Source organism: Mobula hypostoma, chromosome 27 (genome assembly GCF_963921235.1).
Source record: "Mobula hypostoma chromosome 27, sMobHyp1.1, whole genome shotgun sequence".
Classification (NCBI taxonomy): domain Eukaryota; kingdom Metazoa; phylum Chordata; class Chondrichthyes; order Myliobatiformes; family Myliobatidae; genus Mobula; species Mobula hypostoma.
Window position 1 is genome coordinate 19,863,238 of NC_086123.1, and position 26,269 is coordinate 19,889,506.

The 26,269-nt window shown below is 39.7% G+C and overlaps 1 protein-coding gene across 6 annotated transcripts in view; it reads left to right on the forward strand.

Moving 5' to 3' along the window:
* kdm2bb (lysine (K)-specific demethylase 2Bb) overlaps positions 1–26,269 on the forward strand; it is a 254,278-nt gene that overhangs the window by 65,525 nt on the left and 162,484 nt on the right. For all 6 annotated transcript variants that reach the window (XM_063034449.1, XM_063034451.1, XM_063034450.1 and 3 more), the window contains exons 5-7: positions 3,234–3,412; positions 7,246–7,352; positions 25,986–26,079. In XM_063034449.1, coding sequence (XP_062890519.1) covers positions 3,234–3,412; positions 7,246–7,352; positions 25,986–26,079 — 380 coding nt within the window. The remainder of the gene's footprint in view (positions 1–3,233; positions 3,413–7,245; positions 7,353–25,985; positions 26,080–26,269) is intronic.

A 26,269-nucleotide genomic window follows, 5' to 3' on the forward strand; every position in this document is an offset into this window, starting at 1 on the left:
TCCTCAAGTGGATTATTGAAGTTTTAAAAATAAAAACTGCAAAGGAAAATTGCTGTTTTTTAATAACAATTAATTGTATTGTGTCTTCTTCCAAAAGCAATCTTTTAAGAGTTGTATTTTTAAGCTAAATATTTTCATTATTTTCTGAGCATTATGTGACTAATGTTCAACATTCTCAGAATACAGTATTTTTTCTCTTTTATTCCATTCGGTGTTATGTTACTATGCATCATTGTTCAGAACAGCAACACAAAAAATGTTAAACAGTAAGTAATTTCTGATCTAGCTAAAAGGTGTTTAATGTTGGTGCCTTTGCATCATCACAAATGATTAGAAGCAGCAAATGTCATAAAGATTGAATTGTATTCAGCTGCAGAAAATACATTATGCATATCAGCAATTACCTGCCTGCATTATAAACTTATTTACTGATATGAATGTACATTAAATGGAATAAATGCATGAGAGATCACTGAGCAATTTGCCAAAAAGGTGCATTTGTACTCAGTAAGTGCAAAGTAAAAACAAATTGTTAGATTGGTGTGATTTCTCATTCTAATGCACCAATTACAGTTTCATGTGTTGCAGAATCATTTTAAAACAAGCCCTGCTTTGAGTGTTTTGTAAGACCCCTGACTGGATAACTTGTCACTCAAAGTCCCGTATGAAAGTGTCAAATTTGCAAAGGGACATTGGTGTCATCTGCAGTATTTTCATTAAGTTTTCAGTGAAGTAGCAATTGTTTGACTTGGGGAGGAAGGCCAAATTCTCCTTTTTTTGATGTTGAATTGCAGGCTGCCCCTGGGTAACAAATGGGTTCCGAGATTGTTAAGTTAGAAAACACAAAAATTGCTTCAGAGCTCCAAAGTTTGTAATGAATGACATCACAAAAAGAAAGAATAATTACTTCTGCGGAGGATCAGAGGAAAGTAGTTCTGATGTTTGTAGAAACGAGCATGTGTAAGAATGTTGGACTTTTGAATTTAATAATATTACGGGAGCGCTTTTGTACGCAAGGACCATAGTTCAGATGTTTGTAACCTAGGGACAACCTGAGCTGTTTACTGTTTTGATGGTTTAATGGGGATCACATCATCCTGGAATGCCCAGGTTTACTTCTCGTCTCTCAAATAGATCATTGGTGACAAAGTGAAGAGTTATACTAGGCCGCCTCCTCCTGATTGTTGAGAACATAGACAAATGAATGTGAGAGTATTGCTGAGCTTATTTTCCAAACACAATAGTTTCTGCAGATGCTGGAAATCCTGAGTAACACACAGATCCCAATGAAAGGTCTCTGCCTGAATTGTCAACTCTTTGTACCTCTCCATCGATGCTGCCTGACCTGCTCCATTTTGTGTGAGCTAATATTACTGATGGATGATTGACACTTCACCAATAAATCAAGATTCCTTAAGTCATCCATCTGCAATATTAACTCATTTTTATCTTTGAGCAACACACATCAAAATTGCTGGTGAACGCAGCAGGCCAGGCAGCATCTCTAGGAAGAGGTACAGTCGACGTTTCGGGCTGAGACCCTTCGTCAGCCTCGTGTTTTCATTTTTACCTTTCCTTATTTTTCCCTCAAGAGTGGATTATATATCTAGCGCTGACCTGTTGGACGTGTCCTCCTCCATTACCTTTCTTTACAGTCTGATGAAAGGTCTTCGCCCAAAACTATTTATTTCTTTCTGTCGATCAGGGGTTCCCAACCCTTTTTATGTCAAAGGCCAATACTATTAAGCGAGGGGTCCATGGACTCCATGTTGGGATCCCCTACCATAGCTGGTGCCTGGCCTGCTGAGCTCCTCCAGAATTTTATGTGTGTTACTTTACATTTCTTTTGTCTAGGTTCTCGCCCTCTAATTGCTCCCATTCACTCATTGATCAGATAACTATTTTTAAACAAATGATCTCCTGATCACTCAGATTTTACCTTGTCAGAGACATTCCCACCCCCCTGTCTTTCTTCAGCTTTACTGACTTGTTTGTTTCCCCTTCTGATGGATGGTCAGCCGAGCTCAAACATTAACCTTACAGCTAGCTTCCTACCCCCCCCCCCCACCTTCTTATTTTGGCATCTTTCCCCTTCCTTCTCAGTCCTGAAGAAGGGTCTTGGCCCAAAATGTCAACTGTTTATTCATTTCTGTAGATGCTGCCTGACCTGCTGAGTTCCTCCAGCATTTTGTGTGAGTTGCTTTTGTTTTTCTTCTTCCAGATGTGTCCTAAACTGTAGAGTATTGCCTGCATTTTCTGTGTTTGCTTTAGAATTTCAGCATCTACAATTTACAGGTTCACCTTTTTTAAAAAAAAATCATGCTGGTTGCAGTAGCATTCACAAACCCAAAATATGGTTAAATGGCAGAAAGTAGAGGGTAGGTCAGGTAATCACATCATGTTGTTAGGACTTTAAGAAAACACTTTGCTTTCAAATTGATGTGCATGAGGATCTGAAATGCTGGTTCAGGGTTACAAAAACTAAACATGCACTGCAGTAAGCAATAAGGAAGGCAAATATTCTGTTATCCTTTATTGCTAGGGATTACACAAGTGAAATTGTCATTTGGAGATTCTAAAGGGTTTTTAAATTCTTATTTTCGGTGTGTAGATTAGTCTTTACTGAAAGAAGAATGCATTTGTCACAAGTATATGCAGTGTAGTTTTGATACTAGTGGGGCTATAGTTTGAGGGCATTATATGTGATTGATATACTTTGAATGGAGTTAAAAGAATGTGGGATGGACAGTGAGGTACTTGATTGAGATTTCTTTCAGAGGCTGTAAAACTTTGGAATGCTCTACCTCAGTGTTATAATTGCTCAGTTGCTGAGTATGTTTTTAGATGTATTTTGGAATTGGAAAACAAAGTGGACTTCCAGGCTCAGCCATAATCTCAATGAGAACAAAATAGTTCTGAGAGTGGAGGAACTCAGCAGTACAGGCAGTATCTATGGTAAAGGGCAAACAGATGGCAATTCGGGCCTAGACCCTTCATCAGGAAGAAGGTCCTGCTGAGTTCCTCCAGCATTTTGCGTGTGTTGCTTTGGACTTCCTGCACTGCAGGTTTTCTCAGTGTTTTTAGTTTTGAGTGGTACATTCATCTTCCGTTTCTTGTATTCTTGAGTTTTCTGTTTGTATTAATGAAAACTTCAATATGGCAATGATGAACCATGAGAGTGTGCAAGAGTTAAATTGAAACTAATAAAGTTGTTTACCTTGTGTGTGATTCAGGGAGTCGTCGTATTGTTGATGTTATGGATGTCAATACACAGAAAGGGATTGAAATGAGTATGTCGCAATGGGTCAAATACTACGAGACACCAGAGGCTGAAAGGGAGAAGCTCTACAATGTCATAAGCTTGGAATTCAGTCACACAAAACTTGAGAACCTGGTCAAGCGGCCTGATGTGGTAAGGAAGTTGTATTTGTAATTAAATTATATTTTAACAAGATTTGATCATTGCTTGATAGTTTGACCATTGTTTCATTACTTGCCTCTTTTTTCCTTTTGAAGGGCTAATCGTTCTTTTACAGAAATGTTATACTTTGTAATGTTTTAACACTGTTATCAACTTCTGAGCACTAATATAGTTAGTGTATTTAATGTGCATGATGATGAAGCTCTTAAATTGAAGAAATTCACTTGTAATACAGTGGATTCCAGTTAACTGGGCCACATCGGGTCCAGTACATTTTGGCCCAATTAAATATCTGGCCCAATTAGTCAAAGTTTAATGAAAATAATTAGAAAGGTATTTTTTTAAAAAAAGACAAACTACAGTTTAACTGAGTAACAAATTATGTCATTTAATGCAGGAGAAATTAGAACACTACCAAGTACTACTACAGTACTATAAAACTGTATTAGTTAATACTGTAGTTAACAGTGGAGGGATTCATGCAGTGTATGCTGCTGTGCTCATTTGATTGACTATAAATTAACAAATCCGCGCAGACACGTAGTGCAGATTATGGACTGTCGTCTTGTGTGTTTGATGATTGTGTCATCTAAATCTTCTTTTTCCTTGTTACATTCAAGGTGATCAATTATGCCTTAATTCTTTGTTGGTTCTAATTTGTTGAAGATTAGTTAGAAATTGTTCGGCAATAGTCTCCTGTCCCAATTAAGTGGCATAGTGTCCCAAATAAACAAAGGGAATCCTGACTATTTTCTGTTGGTTTTTGTTCTTTAAGGGTTGTCCAAAGTAAGCTACTGTACTAATTAATCAATGGCCCAATTAACTGGAATCTACTGTATTTACAAATCCAAGCGTAATGTTGATTAAATTTTAACTCTACACTTTTTGGTTTTAAGGTGTTCTGATAAATCAACTTACTCCCCATTGAAGGTATTTTGAAAATACTTCAAATAAAAGTTATCCAAAGCTTGCAAGCTTCAAAATTTGTAGATGCACTTAACTTGGAAGCGTGTGGATCAGTTGGAGTATTAGCAACACACAAAATAACTGGAAGAACTCAGTGGGTCGGGCAGCATCTTCAGTACAGTGGGAATGTGTTAGACTCAGTTTACAGATGGGTTGTTACATGTACCCCAGTCCCAGCTCTTTCCTCCTCCTGTCTTTCTATCTGTCCATCATCCCCACACTCCTCCCACTAGTTCCCCTCCCGTATAATTCCAATCTCCCTTCCCTACTACCATCCCTTGACTCCTCTTCAGTCAAATTTCATGCTTCGAAATATCAGCTCCTGGCTTCTCATGTTGTTTCCACTCTCCCTGCTCCCATTTCCCTGGCACTCCTTCTCACTTGGATCCACCTATCACCTACCAGCTCCTATCCCCCCCCCCACCTCTAGCTACCTCTCTTCTATCTTTCATATCGGATGAAGAGTTTCGACCCAATACTTTGACGATCCATTTTCCTCCATGAATGCTCCCTGAGCTGCTGACTTCCTCCAGCTTTCAGCATCTGCAGTCTCTTGTGGGTCCAGGAGAGAATTAGCAGGTGGAAAGATCAGATGATGAAATCTAATGGAGAGAAGAATAAAGTGATAAATGTTGGCAGAAGAATAAATCGAGTCAATATAGAATAAAGGATACGTTTATAAAGGAGGTACACCAAGAGAGAGGGAGAAATTGATATGTGAATAAACCTTTTGATGGTGACGTGGTGGGGTTAAAATGATGAATAAAGCATTTTGTATCCCTAGGCTTCTTAACTGAAGATATGGTATGAAAGCAAGTAGATCAGGGGTTCCCAACCTTTTGTATGTCATGGACTAATACCATTAAGCAAGGGGTCCATGGAAGCCAGGCTGGGAAATCCTGAAGTAGATAATTTTGTACCTTGATGGAATTGGTTAGGCAAAACCTGCAAGTTATTTTTGTAATATAAGAAACATACTAACTTGTGTAATTATTAGGCAACAGATTTTAGTAATATTTAGCGGGAGATTAATATTTTCCAGAGCGATGGGTTAATTGAGTTGCTTGTCTTTAAAATTGTACCATGAGATGTTTTATATCCATTTAGGAGACTAGTGTGGGCCTCAGTGTAACAACCCATCTCTAAACCAGTGAGTCTAACACCTTCCCACTGTACTGTATTGGGATTTCAATCTGTTTTATTGCTCAAGTTTCTAAATTGGGAGTTGAACTTGCAGTATGACCAAGTGAGCCACAATTGGTAACCATGGTATTTCCAACAATGCAGCATTGATTCACGACTGCACTGGACTTTATGAGCAAGTCTTAATGTGGGACAGGGGCATAACCTTCTGTTTTGCAAGCTGAGAAAAGTTTTTGTAGTCCCGGTCAATACACATCTACTATTACAATGTCTTCCAACCCCAGGTGACTTATTGAGGTTGGGTCTTTATTTTTGGAGGGTTTTCTTGCTCAGATTGGCAAGGTGGGTACTCTTGGCAATAGATGTTTAATGAGCCTGATATAAAGCATGTACTGTTGAGAGCTTTCTTTCATTTCTTTGAGCCCGGGCAAGCTTCCTGATTGTGCTGAATAAAACTGGTTAAACTTCACTTGTCTCAAACTGTTCTGATAGGTGTCTCCGAATTGAATCAGTAGGATCATTAATCTCATGGAAGTTTTATTATTGCATTAATTTTTGAACACGGTTGTAGCCTGATGAAATCCACACTACTGTACATGGTTGCTCCAGCACATTTAATTTTATTTGGGTTTACTTCCTATTAGTTGTTATGTCTTATTTGTATTTCAAAAAATTGGACATTAAAAAAGGTTTTTAAGCTGGGGGAAAGGTCCTTAACTGGAAAAGTATTTTCAGTTAAATGAATATTGTTTGGAATATTGTTGTAATTTAGCTATAAATGGGATTCTGTAAGGCAGCTTGACAGTCACATGAGAACATACACATCCTGATTTATTTTCTAAATAAAGGGTGAAATTTGCCTTCCAATGGGGGGGGGGGAATATAGTTAAGTAAGTAGTGCAAAAATAGAAATCAAAAAAAAAGTAGTGAGGTAGTGTTCATGGGTTCAATGTCCATTCAGAAATCAGATGGCAGGGGGAAGAAGCTTGTCCTGAATTGTTGAGTGTGTGTCTTCAGGCTCCTGTCCCTCCTCCAGGATGATAGCAATGAGAAGGGCAGAGGGAGGTGTAAAATTCCTTAGGAGCTTTCTTGCTCCCCTAAGGTTCCAAAAAACATAACAGACTATTCCCTTTGTGGATTTCTTCATCAATAAGCAAAGTTAGCATAAAAATGTAAGATTAACTGGCATCCTTGCAACTGTTGGATTACACAGTAATGTTAATATTCTAGAGCTAAAATCTGAACATTAGCTCTGTGTTCTATTCTTTCCAAACTCGAATTAATATCTGAAAAAAAAATCTTGACAAGTTCATTGTGGAAGAACATTTTCTGAATATTTGATTGGATTCCTACTTTCTAATTAAACTGATTATTTGTAAGAATAAACTGTTAAATAAGCTAAGGTCAAACAACAGGAATTCTGCAGATGCTGGAAATTCAAGCAACATACATCAAAGTTGCTGGTGAACGCAGCAGGCCAGGCAGCATCTGCAGGAAGAGGCGCAGTGGACGTTTCAGGCCGAGGCCCTTCGTCTGACGAAGGGCCTCGGCCTGAAACGTCCACTGCGCCTCTTCCTGCAGATGCTGCCTGGCCTGCTGCGTTCACCAGCAACTTTGATGTAAATAAGCTAAGGTGTAATTTTTGACCAGTTTCTTGGATTGATGTCATTTAATGTTTCAATTAAAGATTTAAAAAGATTCATTGATTGTTTCAGGTGGACTTGGTGGACTGGGTCGACAATATGTGGCCACGACACTTAAAAGAAAAGCAGCTCGACTCCACAAATGCAATCGCAGAGATGAAATATCCCAAAGTTCAGAAGTAAGTAGAAGTTTTCAGTGTTGAAAGCAGACAGTGGAATCTGTATATTTTGGTTGTATGATGCAAGATTTGTTGTTTTGTGCAGCAATACAATGCAAGGATATAATTTTACAATAAATTACAAAAATAAGTAGTGCAAAGAATTTGGAATGGTGATGCCGTGTTCAAGGACTGTTATGAAATCTAATGCAGGAAGAGAGAAAACTATAACTTTCTCCATAACTTCCACCATCTACAACGAAATCCCAACCCTAGGAAATCTTTCCCTCACCCTGTTCTCTGCTTTTCATAAGTGATCACTCTCTATACAATTCCCTTGTTCTCTTGCCCCTCCCCTCTGATCTCCTTTCTGGCTCTCACTTCTTGCTCTTGCACCTCCTCTCTCACCACCATTCAGGGGCCCAAACCATCCTTCCAGGTGAGGCAACTAATCCTCTGTGAGCCTGTTGTGATCATCTGCTGTATCTGGTACTCACTCTACATTGGTGAGACCTGACATAGATTTGGTGGGGGGGGTGACTGCTATGAGTGCCTTTACTCTGTCCACAACAAAAGGTGGGATTTCCCAGTGGTTAACCACTTCAGATCAACATCCCATTCCCATTCCGACATGTCGGTCTATAGCTTCCTCCACTGCCACGATGTGGCCTTGCTTGAGTTGGAGAAGCAGCACGATTTCCATCTGGGTAGCCTCTGATCTGATGGTGTGAATATCAATTTCCCTAAGTTAGGGCAATTTCTTTCTCTTCTGCCCCCCCACTCCACCCGCCAGCTTTTTTGCTAAGCCCCATGCTGGATCCCTTCTCACCATTAACTCATCGCATTCCTCTGGTTTCCCGCTTCCTCCCCTTGCTCTCCTATCAGATTCCTGCTCCTTCAACCCTTTATCTCTTCTACCAGTCAGTGTAATGCTGAAGCTCTATAAGGCATTGGTCAGACCTCACGAGGGATATTGTTGGAGTCTTCTTTCATACAATGAACCTTTCTGTTTCTTCAACACAAAGCTAACAATAAATGAAAAACAACGGTTTCAATTGTTACAATAACCTCCTTTAACATTTTGAATAGTAAATTACGGAATTACATATTTACAATGGTAGCACATCAATACTTGTTTCTGTATCCAAAATATGTCCCTTTAGGTATGATGTTGAGCAATGGTTGTGCATTCATGGAGCCAATCAGAAGTTTGAAGCAAAATAGACCTGTCCTAAACTATGCATTAAGTGGCAGGGATATACCTTCAACAATGTGCTAATAGCACGGATGTTAATCATTTGTCCTTAAGTTGATTCAGTGGGACAGAATCAGAATGTCCCATTAAATTGGATACAGGTTTTAGTTCTTGAAGACGGGTTCTTACTTTAGTTCATCCATAATTATGTGACCATAATGTCAGAACTCCAGAATGAAGGTTAAACCAGTTTCAGCCAGTTCAGACAGGTTTTTAGAAGGCTTTTGACGAGGCGGCTAAACAAGGTAAGAGTTCATGGTATGACAAGAGATACTAACATGGATAGAAGATTAGCAGGAGGCAAAGGGTGGGAATGAAGGGGGCCTTTTCAGGTTGGCTACCAGTGACTAGTGGTGTTCTGCAGGGTTTGCCATTGGGAACACTTCATGTTATGTTTCAATAGTTTGGATGATGGAACTGATTGATTTGTGGCCAGGTTTGTAGATGATACAAAGATAGATGTAGGGGCAAGTAGTGTTCAGGAAGCAGGGAGTCTGCTGAAGGGCAGATTAGGAGAATGGACAAAGAGGTGGCAGACAGAATACAGTGTAAAGAATTATAGGATTGAAGGAATAAAGGCATAGACTATTTTCTAAACAGGGAGTAAATACTCAGAAATCAGAGGTGCCAAGGGACTTGGGAATCCTTGTGAATGATTCCTTAAAGTTTAGCTTGAAGTTTGATTTGTTTGTAAGGAAGGTAAGTGCAATGTTAGCATTCATATCGAGAGGAATAGAATATGAAAGCAAGAATGAAATGTTGAGGTTTTATGAGGCACTGGTCAGATTATTTTTGTAGTCATTATTCATGCAGTGAACCTTCAGGAGAGAGAGTCCGAGAGAATTTCTCTCTCCTGACACAATATTTTCTTCTACTTGAACACAAAGATAATAAATTAAAAACAACAGTTTCAATTGCTATAATCACCTACATTTTGAATAGTCAGCTAAATTTACAGCATTACATATTTACAATGGTAGCACATCCCAACTTTGAATATTCGATACTTAAATCTGCCCCCAAGACGTAAGCCTTTAATTACAGTGTTGAGGAATGTCTCCATGAATATACAAATAACTAGAAGGTTAAGGGACAAAACAGACCAGCTCTGAACTGGCTAGCATACAATGTGTGAATAGCAGGAATATTTATTGTCTTTCCCCTAAATTGTTTCAAAGGGACAGAGTCAGAATGTCCCATTAAATTGTATACAGATTTTACTTCTTGAAAACTAGTTTTCATTTTAATTAACCCATAATTATGCTACCTATAAAGTCATAACTCCAGAACTGGCTTTGGTCAATTCAACTGCTTCAAACTGGAGTTTAAGGTAAGGTAACCCTGAGGAGGAAATGCTGTTGTATACTATATTTCTGAAATGTACTTTGTTTTTTAGAATATCCTGAAGGATATGTTGTGATATTTTGTACTAAATTAATCTTGCAGTTGCTTGGAGCTGCCACAATGCTTCTCATTCGTGGGTTCTGAGTAATAGGATTAATTATGAAGGAGAGCTGAACTGGTCATCCAAGTGAATTGAATTTGCAGTACTCTGCCTTGATTGGAGGTGTTTCTCTTTTAGTCATTGTATCCAGATGACTTGGACGGATTTTGATTGAGGTTGAATTCAGCTAACTTTCCATAAACAAGGAATTGATGACAGAAGCAGAGAATGCATAAAACCATGTATTATAGTTCTGAAATTTTGATGTATTGATTAGTCAAATCATATTTCCACTATTGTTGACTCAGGGATTGAGAACGTTAGTATTAATTTCACTTACTTCACTGGTTTCTTGCAGTGAGTTATTAAAGCACAGGTATCTGAAAATATTCTTGAATAACATCACTTTTTTAGCATTACATGCCTCGTAAGTTTTTTTTTCTGGAATGTAATGCAGCAATAATTTTGGGGTCATTTTGCTTCTCTTCAAAAATTTGGCTGTGCACAAGGATGCAGTGGACCTTTGTATGCCTAATGTGATTTCTGCATGACAGGGCAACACTTGTTTTTGCATTCTCAGGACAAGTAGGTCTTCACAACACTGTACTAAGACCTACATTTATATTTTTTTTCATTGGCCAGCCACCTATTGCCAATGCTTTCGTGACTGCCATCTAGCTACTACTAATGCTGTTCCCAAGTCTCACTCCCAACACTGATCCCTTTTCACCCAGTCCCAATCTCCAATCTACTCTGCTCTCCCCCCCCCCATGTGATTTAGTCTCTACTTAATTAGGCTAAACAAACAAGTGAAAATCAATGATGTGTATTAAAATATAAAACAAAATATGAGCATCTAATTTGCCTCTCTTGATGGTTGTAACAGGTTTAAGCTTGTTTACAAGAAACAACTTCTTTTTCAAATGATGCCATCAAAAAGATAAGAGTTCAGAATTTATAATGTTCAAACCTAAAATATAAAATTCTGCTGAATGCAGAAAAAAAAGTTTTCTGGGACTATTTTTCTGCTGTAAATTCTGATTGATTTAGTGAATAGTCATGTCAGTCCTGGTCATATACATTTGTAGAAGTTGTTTGCAGATTTGCGTCTGGGAGCTGCTGCATGTTAGCTCGAGCTCTTCAATAAACTGTAAGACTTTGAAAATTAAGTGAATAAGTTACAAATATTGGGTACAAATTACTAATAAACAATATTAGAGAAATTTACAGTGTAGAATGTGAAATTTGATAAGGCCAGTATTTTTAGACAGCCCTAACTTGTCATCAGTCTGTTTACCAGGGCATTGTTGTTTGGCAAATTGACTTCTACCCCACAATATTGACTGCCAGCTCTTACCTTCTCATGTGCTCTTCTGGGCCATGCTGCCACTGCTATCTTTTGGATAGTCATTGTCTCCATTTCCTCCTTTCCAGGAGCCACAATTGTTTCACCCTGCACTTTCTTATTTTGCTGTTTTAACTCTATTCTTTATCTTCTTATCCATTCTGTTCCCACTTAAATCCATAAAACCTATTGCATCCATCTCCAGATTGACATTTTTCAGTTTCCCAGACAATTTTCAAGATTAACCAATCCCATTGTATCTCCATTACCTTGCCAGGGTTGCCTGAGAATCTTTAATTTCTTGCTTGGAAAAGTAGCTCAACTAGGCCCACGCCAGTGTCCATATTGCATGGAAATTAATATTGGTGCTACTGTATTTTCCAACCTTCTCTTATTTAAGTTGGTATTGAAACTTTGTTTCAGTGCCATCCAGATAGATCATGCCATACATAAATACATTGATGCTGTAAAACAAAACAAGGCAGAATATAGTGCAACAGGAAAACACATGAGGAACTCAGCAGCATCTATGGAGGGAAATGTTTCAGGTGGAGACCCTTCATCTCGACTGAAAGATAGAGGGAAGATAGCCAGGATGAAAAGCTGAAGGGAAGGAGTGGAACAAAAGCTGGCAGGTGACGGGTAGTTTCTTGAATAGTGGATGAGGAGAACTAGTGGGAGGAGTGTGTTGAATATAGCATTGCTACTACACAAAGTGCAGTATGGGCAAACAAATTGCTAAGGCAATGACAAAGTAAGATTGGGAGATCAATAATTCAACTTTAGCATATGAGAGGTCCATTTGAGAGAGTGGTAACAGTGTATAAAAGTCTTTTGAATCTGGTGTTTTGTGCTTGAAGGTTTTGTATCCTCTGGTGGGAGGGAGAAGAGAGAATGATCAGGATGGGAAAGGGATCCTTGATAATGTCACCTGCTTTCCCCAGGCAGCGTGAAGTGTAGACAGAGTCAGTAGAGGGGGAGGCATCTGTGCATGATGGACTGGGTTGCATTCACAACTCGGCAATTTCTTGCAGTGTAGAAAAGAGCAGTTGTTATTCCAAAAAAAAGAATTCATGAATCCAGATAGGATGAATTGATAAGAGTCATCAGGACCGAAGTTCCTTAGCGTTCTGAGGATTTTCCCAATGTGTTCCATATCCAGCATATTTTATCTCTTGCCTTTATATTGTCATTCACCTCCCTCTACTTACACTTCCTCCAGACAGCTAAGCAGAAGTTAACAAGCCTTTCAAAAAAGAGTTAGATAGAGCTCTTAATGATAGCGGAGTGAAAGGATATGGGGAGAAGGCAGGAAAAGGGTACTGATTGTGGATGATCAGCCATGATCACAGTGAATGGTGGTGCTGGCTCGAAGGGCTGAATGGTCTACTCCTGCACCTATTGTCTATTTCCCCATCTACCTTCTACCTTCTTTCTCTCGATCAGAGGGCTGCCTACAGGTTTGTAGGAATCATTCTCAATATCTGTTTTTATGACTTACCTCTTTTTCTGGTACATTGAGTGTATTGGTATTATACATTTTTTTGTTTGAAGAACTTGAAAGTTCCTTCAACTTTCTGTCCTCTCACTTTTACATGGTCCATCTGACACTCCCCTTTTTTGGCTTCTTCATCGCTGTCTTGGATGGAATAGTGACCAATATCTATTACAAATAAAAACACAAAAAGTTGGAAAGGCTCAAAAGGTCAGGCAGCATCTGTGGAAAGAGAAGCACAGAAAAGGTTTTGGGTCAATGATACTTTGTCAAAGCTGAGGCATATAACTCTGCCCCCGCTCCCCCAACAGCTGGTACCTGACTTGCTGCGTGTTAACAGCGTTCTGAAATCCGTAGAGTATTTGAAAGTGGGAGCTTCAGTTATCTCAGTGAAAACTGGGTCAGCAATAGAGTTAATGGACAAAGCTCAAGAGCTTTAAAATATGTCCTAAATAACATTCTAGAATAGCATGTTTTTTTGTCTAGTAAGGAAGGAGGCTTAACTGAATGTGGCTCTGGGTGATGAGGTGAGTCAAAAATACCAAATTTCTGTATGGGTAGATTTGGAAGATGATTGTAATAAAAGGGGCTTTTCTGGTTGGCTGCCTGTGATCAGTGGTGTTCCTCACTGGTCTGTATTGGAACTGCTATTTTTCACATTGTTTGCCAATGATTTGGATCATGGAATTGATGGCTTTGTGGCAAAGTTTGCGGATGATACGAAGATAGGTGGAGGGGTAGGTAATGCTGAGGAAGCAATGCGATTGCAGCAGGACTTGGACAAGTTGGAAGAATGGGCAAAAAAGTGGCCTAAAAGGATATAGTGAAAAGGCAGGTGTATGGGGTTGAGTGGGATCTGGGTTCAGCCATGATAGAATGTCGGAGCAGACTTGATGGGCTGAATGGCCTAATTCTGCTCCTATGTCTTATGGTCTCATAATATCTTAAGAGTTAGGTTTGGTATAGAAAAGGAGAAGGAACAATCCAAAGTTAAAAAAAAATAGTTACAACAAGGTCAATTTCAGAAAGATGAGAATGGATCTAGTCAGTTAAATTGGAACTGAAAGATGACAGGCAGGACTGAAGAAAGACAAATTGGCTGCCTTTGAGGAAGGTTTGTCTCAGGAACAGTTGAGGTATATTGCTGTGAAGTGCAAATTGTGATTGCACAAATCCAGAGACAAAAGAGATTCAGAAGAAGTGAAAAAGGTTGCTTCTGATGGAACACACACAAAATGCCAGAGGAACTCAACAGGTCAAACAGCATCTGTGGAGTGGAATAAAGAGTCAATGTTTCAGGTCCTGATGAAGCAACTTAGCCTTTTTTTTTCTCCCCTCTCTGTAGATGCTACCTGACCTGCTGAGATCCTCCAGCATTTTGTGTGTGTTAGTTTGGATTTCCAGCATCTGCAGAATCTCTTGTGTTTATGGTTATGAAGTGGCAGGTTGTTAGTTTCCGAGAAGAGGAAACTGTAGAGAAGCAAGGAGCTATGAAGAATGTTAGCTGCCAGAAGTGGTCTAAAGGCATCAACCATGCTGAGGTTGTGAGGGTCGAGAGCTTCAGGTTCCGAGGAGTGAATCCGAGTAATGGGATTAATTACAAAGGATGATGATAAGGTGCTAGGTGGAAGGTTTATCAGCCAAGTCTAAGCATATGGCATAAAAGGGATATTGATTACATGGATATGAAGTTGGCCAAGTAACAGATGACAGAATGATTGTCCGGTGGTTGGCCAAATAACGGATAAGGTGACTGGTTTCTTTAGACAAGTGGAAAGGTGAATACTGGCATTCCACGAGATCAGTTTTGGGGCCATTGATTCATCTGATCTATAATAACCTGGATTTAGGGGTCCTAAGATGCAAGTTTTAAATCTACAAGTGACTCAAAGCTTGGTAGAACAATGACAATCAGGAGGATATAGCGGACTAGTGGAATGGATAGATGCATGATGAAGTGGAATGCTGGGAAATGAGGTATTACTTTTGCTGGGAAGTAATATATGTATTGTAAAGGAGACTTTGAAAGGTGCTGCAGGGTCTGAAGGATCTGTGGGTGCTGGAAAGTGGCAGGGCAGATTGCGGAAGTGGTTTTTTGCTGAGGGGAAGTTTGATGTGTGAAGTGATGAGGATCTGGACAGAGTGGATATAAGGAGGTTGTTCCCTTTGCTGGGGTGTTGAGGACTGGAAGACAGAATTATACAATAAAGAGGAAGAAAATTTAAAATGATATGAGGGTGTTTTTTTTTAACTGGAGTTCAGAAGACTCTAGTTTTGGTGTAGTTTGAGGGAATTGGATGAATATGTTGTGGAACAATATTTGCAAGGTTCAGAGAAGGAGGAAGGATTGGGTTGAATTAGTGCATTGTTCTGGTAGAGACAAACATGGACATAACTGGCTTCATTCTGTGCTGTCACCATGTTATGATTCTGGACTGCTTTGATTTTTGAATCCTAGAAAAATGTAGCATCGAAATGGGCCCTTTGACCCACCACGTGCCCACTGGCTATCAATCACCTATTTACATGAATGCTACAATTCAAAAGTGCTTCACTCTGAAAGAGCCTTTCATAAAAAATAGGGGAGCTTGGTACGTCTCCATCGAAGGACGTGTAAGGTTCTCCTTCCCTCCACTAGCCTGCAGGTCACTCTTGTGCAAGGTGTAGCACCTTAGCCCTCCCTTCGCCCCCCCCACCCCCCCAGCCAGGGTCACGTAAAGTGATGGGAGCAGATGTTCGTATGCGCAGCTGGTGCATATCACAAGTCCTGGTTATGCGACCACTGATGCCAGGCAGACAATCTCTGAAGAGAATTAATAATGGCTAGGGATCACTCGTCTTATAAAGAAGAAGGCAATGACAAACCACTTGTATAGAAAAGTTTGTCATGAACAATCATGGTAATAGACCATGATCACATGACATGGCACATAATGATAATGAATAAAAAATGTTTGTATTAGAACTGATCCTCCACATCTTCTGTATTCTTGATATGTAGATTTTGATTGAGAATCAGAATTAACCAGGGCATTTTTGGTGACTTTATTTTGGTGTGTCCAATAACTGAAACAAAATAAAACAGATTCCTTAGGCAAAAAAATAATTTTTGTTGTACATGATTCTCTGTATTTCTTCAGGAATGCATTATTTTATAAAGGATTGTCAATGCTTCAAGCATTACTTAATATTACATTATCTGATGTTAAATAGAACCATTGAATCATTAATATAAGACCAAAAGATATAGGAGCAGAATTAGGCCATTTGGTCCATCAAGTCTGCTTCGCTATTTCATCATGGCTGATCCAATTTTCCTCTCAGCCCCAATCTCCTGCCTTCTCCCCATATTCCCTTACGCCCTGACCAATCAAGAACCTATCAACCCCTGTCCTAAACATTCATGAAGATTTGGCCTCCACAGCTGCTTGTGGCAAGTAATTCCACAGATTCACCACTCTCTGGCTAAAGAAATTCCTCGTCATCTTCATGCTGAAAGGACACTCCTCTACTCTGAGACTCTGTCCTCTGGTCTTAGACTCTCCCACCACAGGAAACATCCTTTCCATATCCACTCTGTCGAGGCCTTTTTCCATTTGATAGGTTTCAATAAGGTTACCCCTCACTCTTCTGAATTCTAGTGAATACAAGCCCAGAGCCATCAAACGCTCTTCATATGACATTTTCGTGAACCTCCTTTGAAACCTCTCCAGTTTCAGCACATCCCTTCTAAGATAAGTGGGCCAAAACTGGACACAATACTTCAAGTGAGGCCTCCCCAGTGCCTTATAGAGTCTCAGCATTACATCCTTGCTTTTATATTCTTGTGTTCTTGAAATGAATGCTAACATTGCATTTGTCTTCCTTACTATAGACTCAACCTGCAAATTAACCTTTAGAGAATCCTGCACAAGGACTTCCAAGTCCCTTTGCACCTCAGTTTTTTGTATTTTCTGTCCGTTTAAAAAAAAGTCAACCCTTTCATTTCTTCTACCCATGTGCATGACAGTACACTTCCTGACACTATATTCCATCTGCTATTTCTTTGCCCATTTTCCTGATCTCTCTGTCCTTCTGTGGCATCTCTACTTCCTCAAAACTGCCTGTCCCTCCACCTATCTTCATATAGTCTGAAAACGTTGCAAGAAAGCAAACAATTCCATCACCTAAATCACAGTCGTAAAAAGAATCGGTCTCACCACAGACCCCTGTGGAACAGCACTAGTCACCAGAAGCCAACCAGGAAAGGCCCCCTTTATTCCCACGCTTTGCCTCCTGCCAGTCAACCACTGCTTTGTCGATGCTAGAATCTTTCCTGTAATACATTAGGCTCATAGCTAGTTCAGCAACCTCGAGTGGCACCTTGTGAAAGGTTTTCTGAAAGTGCAAGTACACTACATCAACTGATTCTCTTTTGTCTATCCTGCTTGTTGTTTCTTCAAAGAATTCCAACAGATTTGTTGGGCAAGATTTTCTCTTGAGGAAGCCATGCTGACTACGGCCTATTGTATCATGTGCCTCCAAGTACCGAGACCTCATCCTTGATGATCGACTCCAACATCTTCCCAAACACTGAGATCAGACTAACTGGCCTGTGATTTCCTTTATTCTGCCTTTCTCCCTTCTTGAAGAGTGGAGTGACATTTGCAAATTTCCAGTCTTCTGGAACCATTCCAAAATCCAGCGATTCTAGAAAGATCATTACTAATGCCCTCATGATCTCTTCAGCCACCTCTTTCAGAACTCTGGGGTGTACACCATCTGGTCCAGGTGACTTACTACCTTAAGACCTTTCAGTTTCCCAAGAACCTACTCTCTAGTTATGATAACTTCATACACCAGAACCCCTGACACCTGGAACTTCCACCACACTGTTAGTGTCTTCCACAGTGAAGACTGATGCAAAATACTTATTCAGTTCATCTGCCATTTCCTGTCCCCCACCACTACCTCTCTCTCCAACATTGTTTTCCAGCAGTACGATATCCACTCTTGCCCCGCTTTTACACTTTATATATCTGAATGAACTTTTGGTATCCTGTTTAATATTTGCTGTTGAATTGACTTTGTTACTTACATCCTTCACATACATGAGGAGTAAAAATCTTTACGCTACATCTTTGTCTAAATGTGCAATTTATAGTAATTAATAATAAATAGTATGTACAACAATATAAGACAGAAATACAGTTGTGTCAGCTTGAATTAACCAATCTGAAGTTGTCCCGGAGCCTGTTGGTCCTGGCTTTTATGCTGGAGTACTGTTTCCTGGATGGTAGCAGCTGGAACAGTTTGTGGTTGGGGTGACTCGGGTCCCCAATAATCCTTTTTACACCCCTGTCTTTGTAGATCTCATGAATAGTGGGAAGTTCATATCTCCATGTGTGCTGCCTGTCCACACCACTCTCTGCAGGGTCCTGCCATTGAGGGAAGTACAGTTTCCATACCAGGCAGTGATGCAGCCAGTCAGGATGCTCTCAATTGTGTCCCTGTAGAAAGCTAGCTTACTTTTGTATTCCATCTTTTCCTCCTTAATGACTTTTTTGATGTCTTCTGTTTGTTTTGAAAATCTTCCCAATCCTCTAACTTCCACTGAATTTTGCTTTATTATATGCCCTCTCCTTTGCTTTTATGGTGGCTTTGACTTCTCTTGTTAGCCACAGTTGTGTCATCTTTCCTTTAGAATACTTCTTCCTCTTTGGGATGTATATATCCTGTGCCTTCCAAATTGCTTCCAGAAATTCCAGCCATTGCTGCTCTGCCATCATCCCTGCCAGTGTTCTTTTCCAATCAATTCTGACCAACTCCACTCCCATGCCTTTATGCCCCTGGAATACTGATACATCTGACTTCATCTTCTCCTCAAATTACAGGGTGAATTCGATCATATTATGATCATTTTCCCCAAAGCGTTCTTTTACCTTAAACTCTCTAATGAATTCTGGTTCATTGCACGACGCTCAATCCAGACAGCTGATCCCCTGGTGAGCTCAACCATGAGCTGCTCTAAAAAGCCATCTCATGGCACTCTGGAAATTCCCCCTCCTGGAACTCGGCACCAACCTGATTTGCCCAATCTACCTGCATATTGAAATCCCTCATGACTATTGTAACAATGCCCTTTTGTCTGCATTTTCTATCTCCCGTTGTAATTTGTAGGTCACATCCTTACTACTGTTTGGCGGGGGGGGGTGCGGTCTGTATACAACTCCCATCAGGGTCTTTTTACTTTTGCTGTTCCTTAGCTCTATCCGCAAAGATTCAACACCTTCTGACCCTATGTCACCTCTTTCTAATGATTTGATTTCATTTTTTAGCAACGGAGAAAGCTGCTTCCTTCCTGTCCTTTGGAATAAATGTGTATCCTTGGGTGTCAATTTCCCAGCTATAATTTGCTTTCAGCCAAGGTTCAGTGATACCTACAACATCATACCTGCCACTCTGCAACTGTGGTACAATTTTGTCTACCTTATTCTATATACTGCACACATTCAAATGTAACACCTTCTCTCCTGTACTCGCTCTTTTTGATTTTGTCCATCTTTTACGTTGTAACTCATCTTGTTGACTGCAATTTTGCCCTATCAACAGCCTGTCCTCACTACAGATTGCCTCAGCTACCTCATCTTCAGCACTAATATCTGCCTTTCCTATGATACTTCTTGCATTGAAAGATACACAGCTCAGGACAGTAGTTGCACCATGCTCAACCTTTTGCTCTGCGACGACACTGGTGCCAAGCTGTATGGGTCCTAATGCCCTTCCCTTGGACAACATTGGTGTCGTGGAGAGGGGAGACTTACAGCATAGGCAACTGCTGGTCTTCCATACGACCTTGCCCAGATCTGCGCCCTGGAGAGTGAAGACTTTCCAGGCGCAGGTCCATTGTCTCACAAGACTAACGGATGCCTTTATTAGAAGTTGTATATGGAATGTTTCTCTTAGACTTCTGCATAAGGTTAGGAGACAATATGTGCTGTTTCTTATGTGATGCTGGACGATATGCGTTCCAAAGAGACTAGTTTTGTATAATGAGTGACGTGCTATTTTGGGAACAAGGTGGAGTTGTGTTACTGTGCAGTCTGTTATGTATAAAGGATTCATTAATTAATTTAAAAATTAAAAGTAATTTTATATACACGTAATTTACTTTAATTGAATTTGGATGAACATTTACCTTTTGTTAATATGTATGCTTTGGAGCCAGCTTAAGGGTTTGTTATTATAAATGTGTAGAGGCCTAAAGAGTGCACAATGAATGAGGGATATAACAAGAGGCAGAGAATGCGTAAAGCCACAAAATTTAATAAACAGATTAACATATTAATGCAAGTTATATTGTTGTTGGAGAGAATTTTGCACATAAGGATGTTGGGCTTGCAATCATTTAGTATTTCATGTGGATTTACCTTTACCAGTGACTCTATACAGTTGTAACATTTTTACAACTGAATATGTATGTATGTATACATTCCTCTTGCCTTTTCTCTGCTCTTTTCATAAACAAGTTTTCTCATTTTAGGACACAGTTTGTGCTTTGGTATTGGACCTAAGCAGGGATTTATTTTGTTTGGTAGGTTGGGGAATGAAGGATAACAAGCTGTTTGATTGTGAAATAGATACCAAGCTGACATCAGGTGGGCCAGCAAATGAACAACAGATGTAGCATGAGCAGATACTAGAGCCGTTGAGGCCATCTACAACCAAAACACTTGGGGCCTGGTTTTACTGAGAATGAAGAATGGAGGTGAACTTAACCAGGACAAAAAACCTTCAGGGGTGGGGCAGTGACGGTGATCTTGATGAGAGTGCCCTCGACTCTATCACGTCAATCTATTCAGTCCAGCATGATAATTGCCCATACTGGGGAAGAGGTGATGGGTGAGATAGTGGAGATAGGATGCTTATTGAAAAGCTAAAGAAGAATGAATACTTTGCTGACTTTCCTCCACACTGCCATCTTCTTCTGAGGATCTTCTTCTCAGATGTGGGTCTTGAGGCTGTAGATTTATAACTCAAGTGTTTTATTGTGGAGTTTTAAATTTAGTAGGGATACCACATTCTTCCAAGGTTTTTTTGTTTGTTATGTGGACTTCCTAACTTGGTCTGGGGTGGTGGAAAGCCTTGAATGGGTAGACTATTTTGTGGTAGAGCTTGAATGCCCCTCTACCATTGATAAGTTCACCTCCATTCTTCATTCTCCGTGAGATTCGGCTTTGGGTTTTCTGATGGTACCTCTGAAGTATTTGGCAGTCAGCTATTTGCTGGTCCTCCTGAACTCTTTTTTCAGTGATGGATTTTCTACTGGAGTACAAACTTTGGATATCTGTAGAGGTTTTGCATTCAGCACTTGCAAGTCAAAGCTCGACAACCAGGCTGAACTTGTCATACAGCCCATTGACATGTTCATGCCAAGACGCAAGCTCTCAAGATATGGATCTCCTCACATATCTTGAGAGCTACTTGTCAGCCAAGTCAGACATCTGTGATCTTTCAGTTTACCAGTACAATTTTCACACCACTAATAAACAGGTAGCTTAAAAATCAGAACCTCAAACCTGATACAAAATTTGTGACTTACCAGGCAGCATGATCCCTCTCCTCTTTTATGCTTCTGAGGCTTGAACAACTTGTGCAGATGTCTCAAGAAATAAACCCACCAAAGCTCCCCTTGCAAAATCCTTGCATCCACAGGAAGGATAAGCAAGCCTGTAGCAGTTACTTGAAAACAAATCAAAACTGCTGAGAGGCTGAGCATGGGAGTTGACACTAGGACACGTTTCCAAAATAACTAAGTTCCAAGTTGAGAAAAGTATTTTTGATCCTTTATTACAAAACCAACGAAGATGGGCAATCTTTCAGCAATTTAAAAAAAAACTAATGAAACTAAATTAGTGCTATAGCAAAATGATAGTAATTAGTTTTCAAATTAGCATAATTAGCAAAATAATGAAATAAGAGTTCAACAAGAAAATCACTCGCTCTCAGTGAATCTAAAACAAGCATGAATACATAACTCATTTGCTTCTACCATGCCCTGACCCACGTGATAAATCACGCATAATAAACACTCAACATAAAATACAATACAGACAGGCAGAGACTAGATTCATGGCTCCTTGACAAGCCAAAGTGACTGTTTTGTCCCAGGGCAACTTGCTGACACTGAGACCTAATTACAGTCTCAACATGCAAGCTACTTCTTTTCAGCCCATACCTAACTCCCCAATGTGTGTGCCTTGTTCAAAGGAAGAGATTATTGTTGGATAGAAGAAGAGATTCAAAATTTTCTAAAAGCTTCCTTTAAAAAATGCAACATCCTTGGCCCATGACTACTTAAAGTGGAGAAGAAGCATTCAAGGTGGCACTGAGTACTTTGGGAAAATGCGTTGAGAGCAGCTTGAATGGAGGTAGGGATATACAAGTTACCCAACTGTGTGTCCTGTCAGATACCTTCAGCCTCATCTGTGGAAAGGTCTACAAGTCCCAGAGAGGCCTCATCAAATACCCGATCGTCAAGAAGCTGCCTAAGAGAAGGCCTGGTATTCCAGCTTAACCAATTTAAATTTTCCATCTTTCATACTGAGGATACTTTGCTCAGTGTGGACTTCCTGGAAAAATGTTTTGGTTCTTTTAAAATCGTGAAAGAAATGTTCCTATAATAACACGTGTGTACAAACTCAGAAGGGACACCATGAGAAATCAGTAAGTAGTCCTCTTTAAATAAATGTGTTGGCACCCCTACTATCTTTCTTGACTTGCAATGGAGTTGATATATTTCCCAACTGGGCCCCTAGTTCATCCGACATCTGGATCTGACAAAAAGCTGAAATGACTTCTAGTTCAGTGTTTTCTTCATTAATATATTGGGTGTATTAGCCATTTGAATTGATTTTCTGTAGACATGTTTGTATTTATTGTGTCAGGAACAGTGTAAGAGCTGGGTAACTTTTTTGAATTGTATTATTAAGGTCCTATTGCTGACATTGATGTATTTATCACTTGATAATGTAAACGACGAATAGGGTGTTTGTATGATAGAACCCTTAATTCCTATTTCCAGCTGTGGTGAGTTATTAAATTATTAAAGTGCAGCAGTTTGTCGATGAACGCGTAGAACATTGCGTACAATGATCTGAACAATAGGATTAAAGGCAGCAGAAACGTTATTTGTCTTCATCCAGCCTTATGAAAGATGCAAGACAGATGGCAGAGTGGCAATAGAGGTGGATGCCAGTGTGTTAACAGTTGTGTTATACAAAAAAAAAACAACAGAAATGTTCAGGCATTGAAACCAGTTTATTTTTGAGTTCTGAACTGCATGCAGCTTTTTCTAGCTATCTTTATATCTAGCTTGGTGTATGTGGTCACGTTATCCCTTTTGCTTTATTTAGAATATTGGATTTCTCAAAATGTTCATTGTTTGGGAGATGGGCATCACTGGCAAGACTAATGTTTATTGTGCATCTTTAATTGCTCCTGAGAAGCTCGCCATAAGCATTTTGCTATCGGCACATTTTTAAAAAATGAAATTCTAAATATTGTTCTGTAAAATTAATGTTATCTGTATACTTATTCTGTTGTTCTGATTACCATTTTAAAAATAGAATTTTGCATATTTTGTTGTATGGTTATAAACTCCATAAAGGTTTCTAAACATTGCCTTTTATCTTGTAATACGAGTCATTAAATTCCAATTAGAATTAAAATTTCAACACTATCACCTGCAAGCTTGCATACAGAGTCTGACTGTGTCTGACAGAGCTGAACTACATGAAGGCTGCCTCTTTAATCATGCCACAACAGAACCTAAAACAGATGATTATGTAAGCACCAGCTTGTTTCCTGAAATAGGTTATGCAGGTTCACACAAGTTGTGGTATGGATGGGCAAGAGGGCTTCTTTGATAGTTGCTTTGCAAAGAACATGGAGGGTCTCCTTAACAAATGTGACTGGGAGAACTGTAGCAGTAACAATGGGGAACAAAGACTGTTAGACCCTGCAAATTGCCCAAGCCGTCTTCATGACATCAGTGCATATCTTTCTGTCAACCTCAATCCTGGATCCTGTTGCTAGGCAGCGGACTTCTCCTTAACCAGAAGCAGCTCTGATCTGCAGACTGCTGCTGTTGCCACCTGGTACAGTCCTTCACAGCCTATCAGCAGACGAGTGTGTGCACAGCCTGCATACTGCCTAGATTCTATCTTTAAAATGAAGGCAATAAATGAAGAGGAGATGAGGCAATAAATGATCCTTAGAAGAGTTCACCAACGCTGACACAACATAACCCACAAAAAGCAACATCGGAGTAATGGTGGGTTCAGATTAACAGCTGAATTATTTGTAAGGTGCATGAGACATCAGTCTGATTCTGCCATTAGTTACAGCTGATGGCTGCTGCTGAATCTAAAAGGACTGGGGATTCATGCAGTGAGTGGAAAGCAACAAATGTTGGCAGTAGGTTTAATTTATTGACCTATAGATTGGGAATCAGATTGTGTATGGTTTTGTTTAGAAATACTTGGGTGTAGATGTTGACCTCTGATGAGGTTGGATGAGTGCTGGAATATGATTACATTGTGAATATCTAGCCTGATTGTGTGATAGCATAAGCAGGGCACTAATTGGCATTTTCTATTCATTTTTGAGACTGAGTACAGCTGTCTTAAGATATGCGATGGCTTTGCATAATATTATTTTCCACTCACAATATGTGTAACAAAGTTCATACGCTTGCGAGCCATACATTTTTGGCTGGATGCTTAAACTAGCGGGGACATGAACAAGTCGAATCTGCGTGTTTACAGAGGGAATTAATTTTATAATAAATCTACTGTTGCCATTTGACAGTACATTACGAGAGCACTTATTTTCCTTCAAAAAGTAGGCATGTTAAAGCTGAGTTTTTTAATTTGAATTTTAGACTGATGGGATTATTTAAGGCTGTTATCTTTTTTTTGGATGCATGCTTTGTAAATGTTAAATTAATTTTCATTTGTCTCTTTAATCCATCTACTTATAAGCAGTAACTAATTCTCATTTGTAAGTTGGTTCATGGTTTAGACATTTTTTTTCCCTAGCATTTCACTCATAGTCTTTGGAATACTGTACACCTGCATTATGGTTCTCAGTGATGCAGCATGTGGCAAACATGATTTACTGTTTTCCTTGGGTGACAAAAATGTATATTGAAATGCAAAAACAAAAGAATTAATTATCATAAAATTTATTAGTGTTAGTAACTGAAGACACAAGACAAACTGCAGATGCTTGAAATCTGGAGCAATGTATACAAACTGCTGGAGGAACTCAGCAGTCAGGCAGCATCTGTGAAGGGAAATGAGACCTTTCGTCAGGAAAGGAAAGCATACAGTAAGTCAGAAATAGAAGGGCAGGGGAAGCAGGAGTAGCACAAGCTTGCAGGAGATGGGGAAAGGTAGGAGAGTGGAGGGGAGGTTGAAGGGGATGATGTGAGAAGCTAGGAGGTGATAGATAGAAATGCAAAAAGCTGAAGAAGGGGAATCTGGTAGGATAGGGTAATCGCCCATGGAATAAAAGGAAGGAGCTGCGAAATCAGAGGGAAGAACATGTTGGTAATGGTGGATCATGAGGATGGGGGAGGGTAAAGTGAATGGGTAAAGGAGACAGAGGAATTAAGGAAAACAAGGGGGGGAGGGGAAACAGAGGGGAGTGATTAGCAGAAGTTAGAGAAATCAATATTGATGCGGTCAAGTTGGAGACTACCGAGATGGAGTATGAGGTGAGTCCCTCCAATTAGCATCTGGGCTCAACATGGTGGTTTAGGAGACTGTGAACTGACATGTCAGTATGGGAATGGGAGGTGGAATTAAAATGGCAGGAGGTTCTGGCTATCATGGTGGATGGATTTCCCCTGATCTATGTCATGTCTCACCAATGTGCAGAGGGTATAATAACCCGATATTTATTTTCAAAGTAGGAGCCTTGCATTAAATGTTCCATTCTTGTTGACCTTCATCATGTCATTAGAGGATATAACTTGCTGCTGTTTTTGGTTGCAATGAATCCCCATTTAGGCTAGCAATTTATGAGTGTTAAGGCTTGAAATTATTAATTGTTAAATGCTTTCCCTGCAGGTACTGCTTAATGAGCGTCAAAGGTTGTTACACCGATTTTCACATTGATTTTGGCGGCACTTCAGTTTGGTATCACGTTCTTCGAGGAGGGAAGGTGAGTAGCATACTTATTGTCTTTCGTTACTTCAAAATTTGATAAACTTAAATGTTGATTGCTTTGTTTATATGTCTTCTTATTTGGAGGGACTGAAAGCAAAGATTTTTTGGAATAATAACAATAAAACAGTTAATTTTATATATAACAAATCAAAACCAAAACCGTTGGGCCTTTCTGCTGGTTAAAG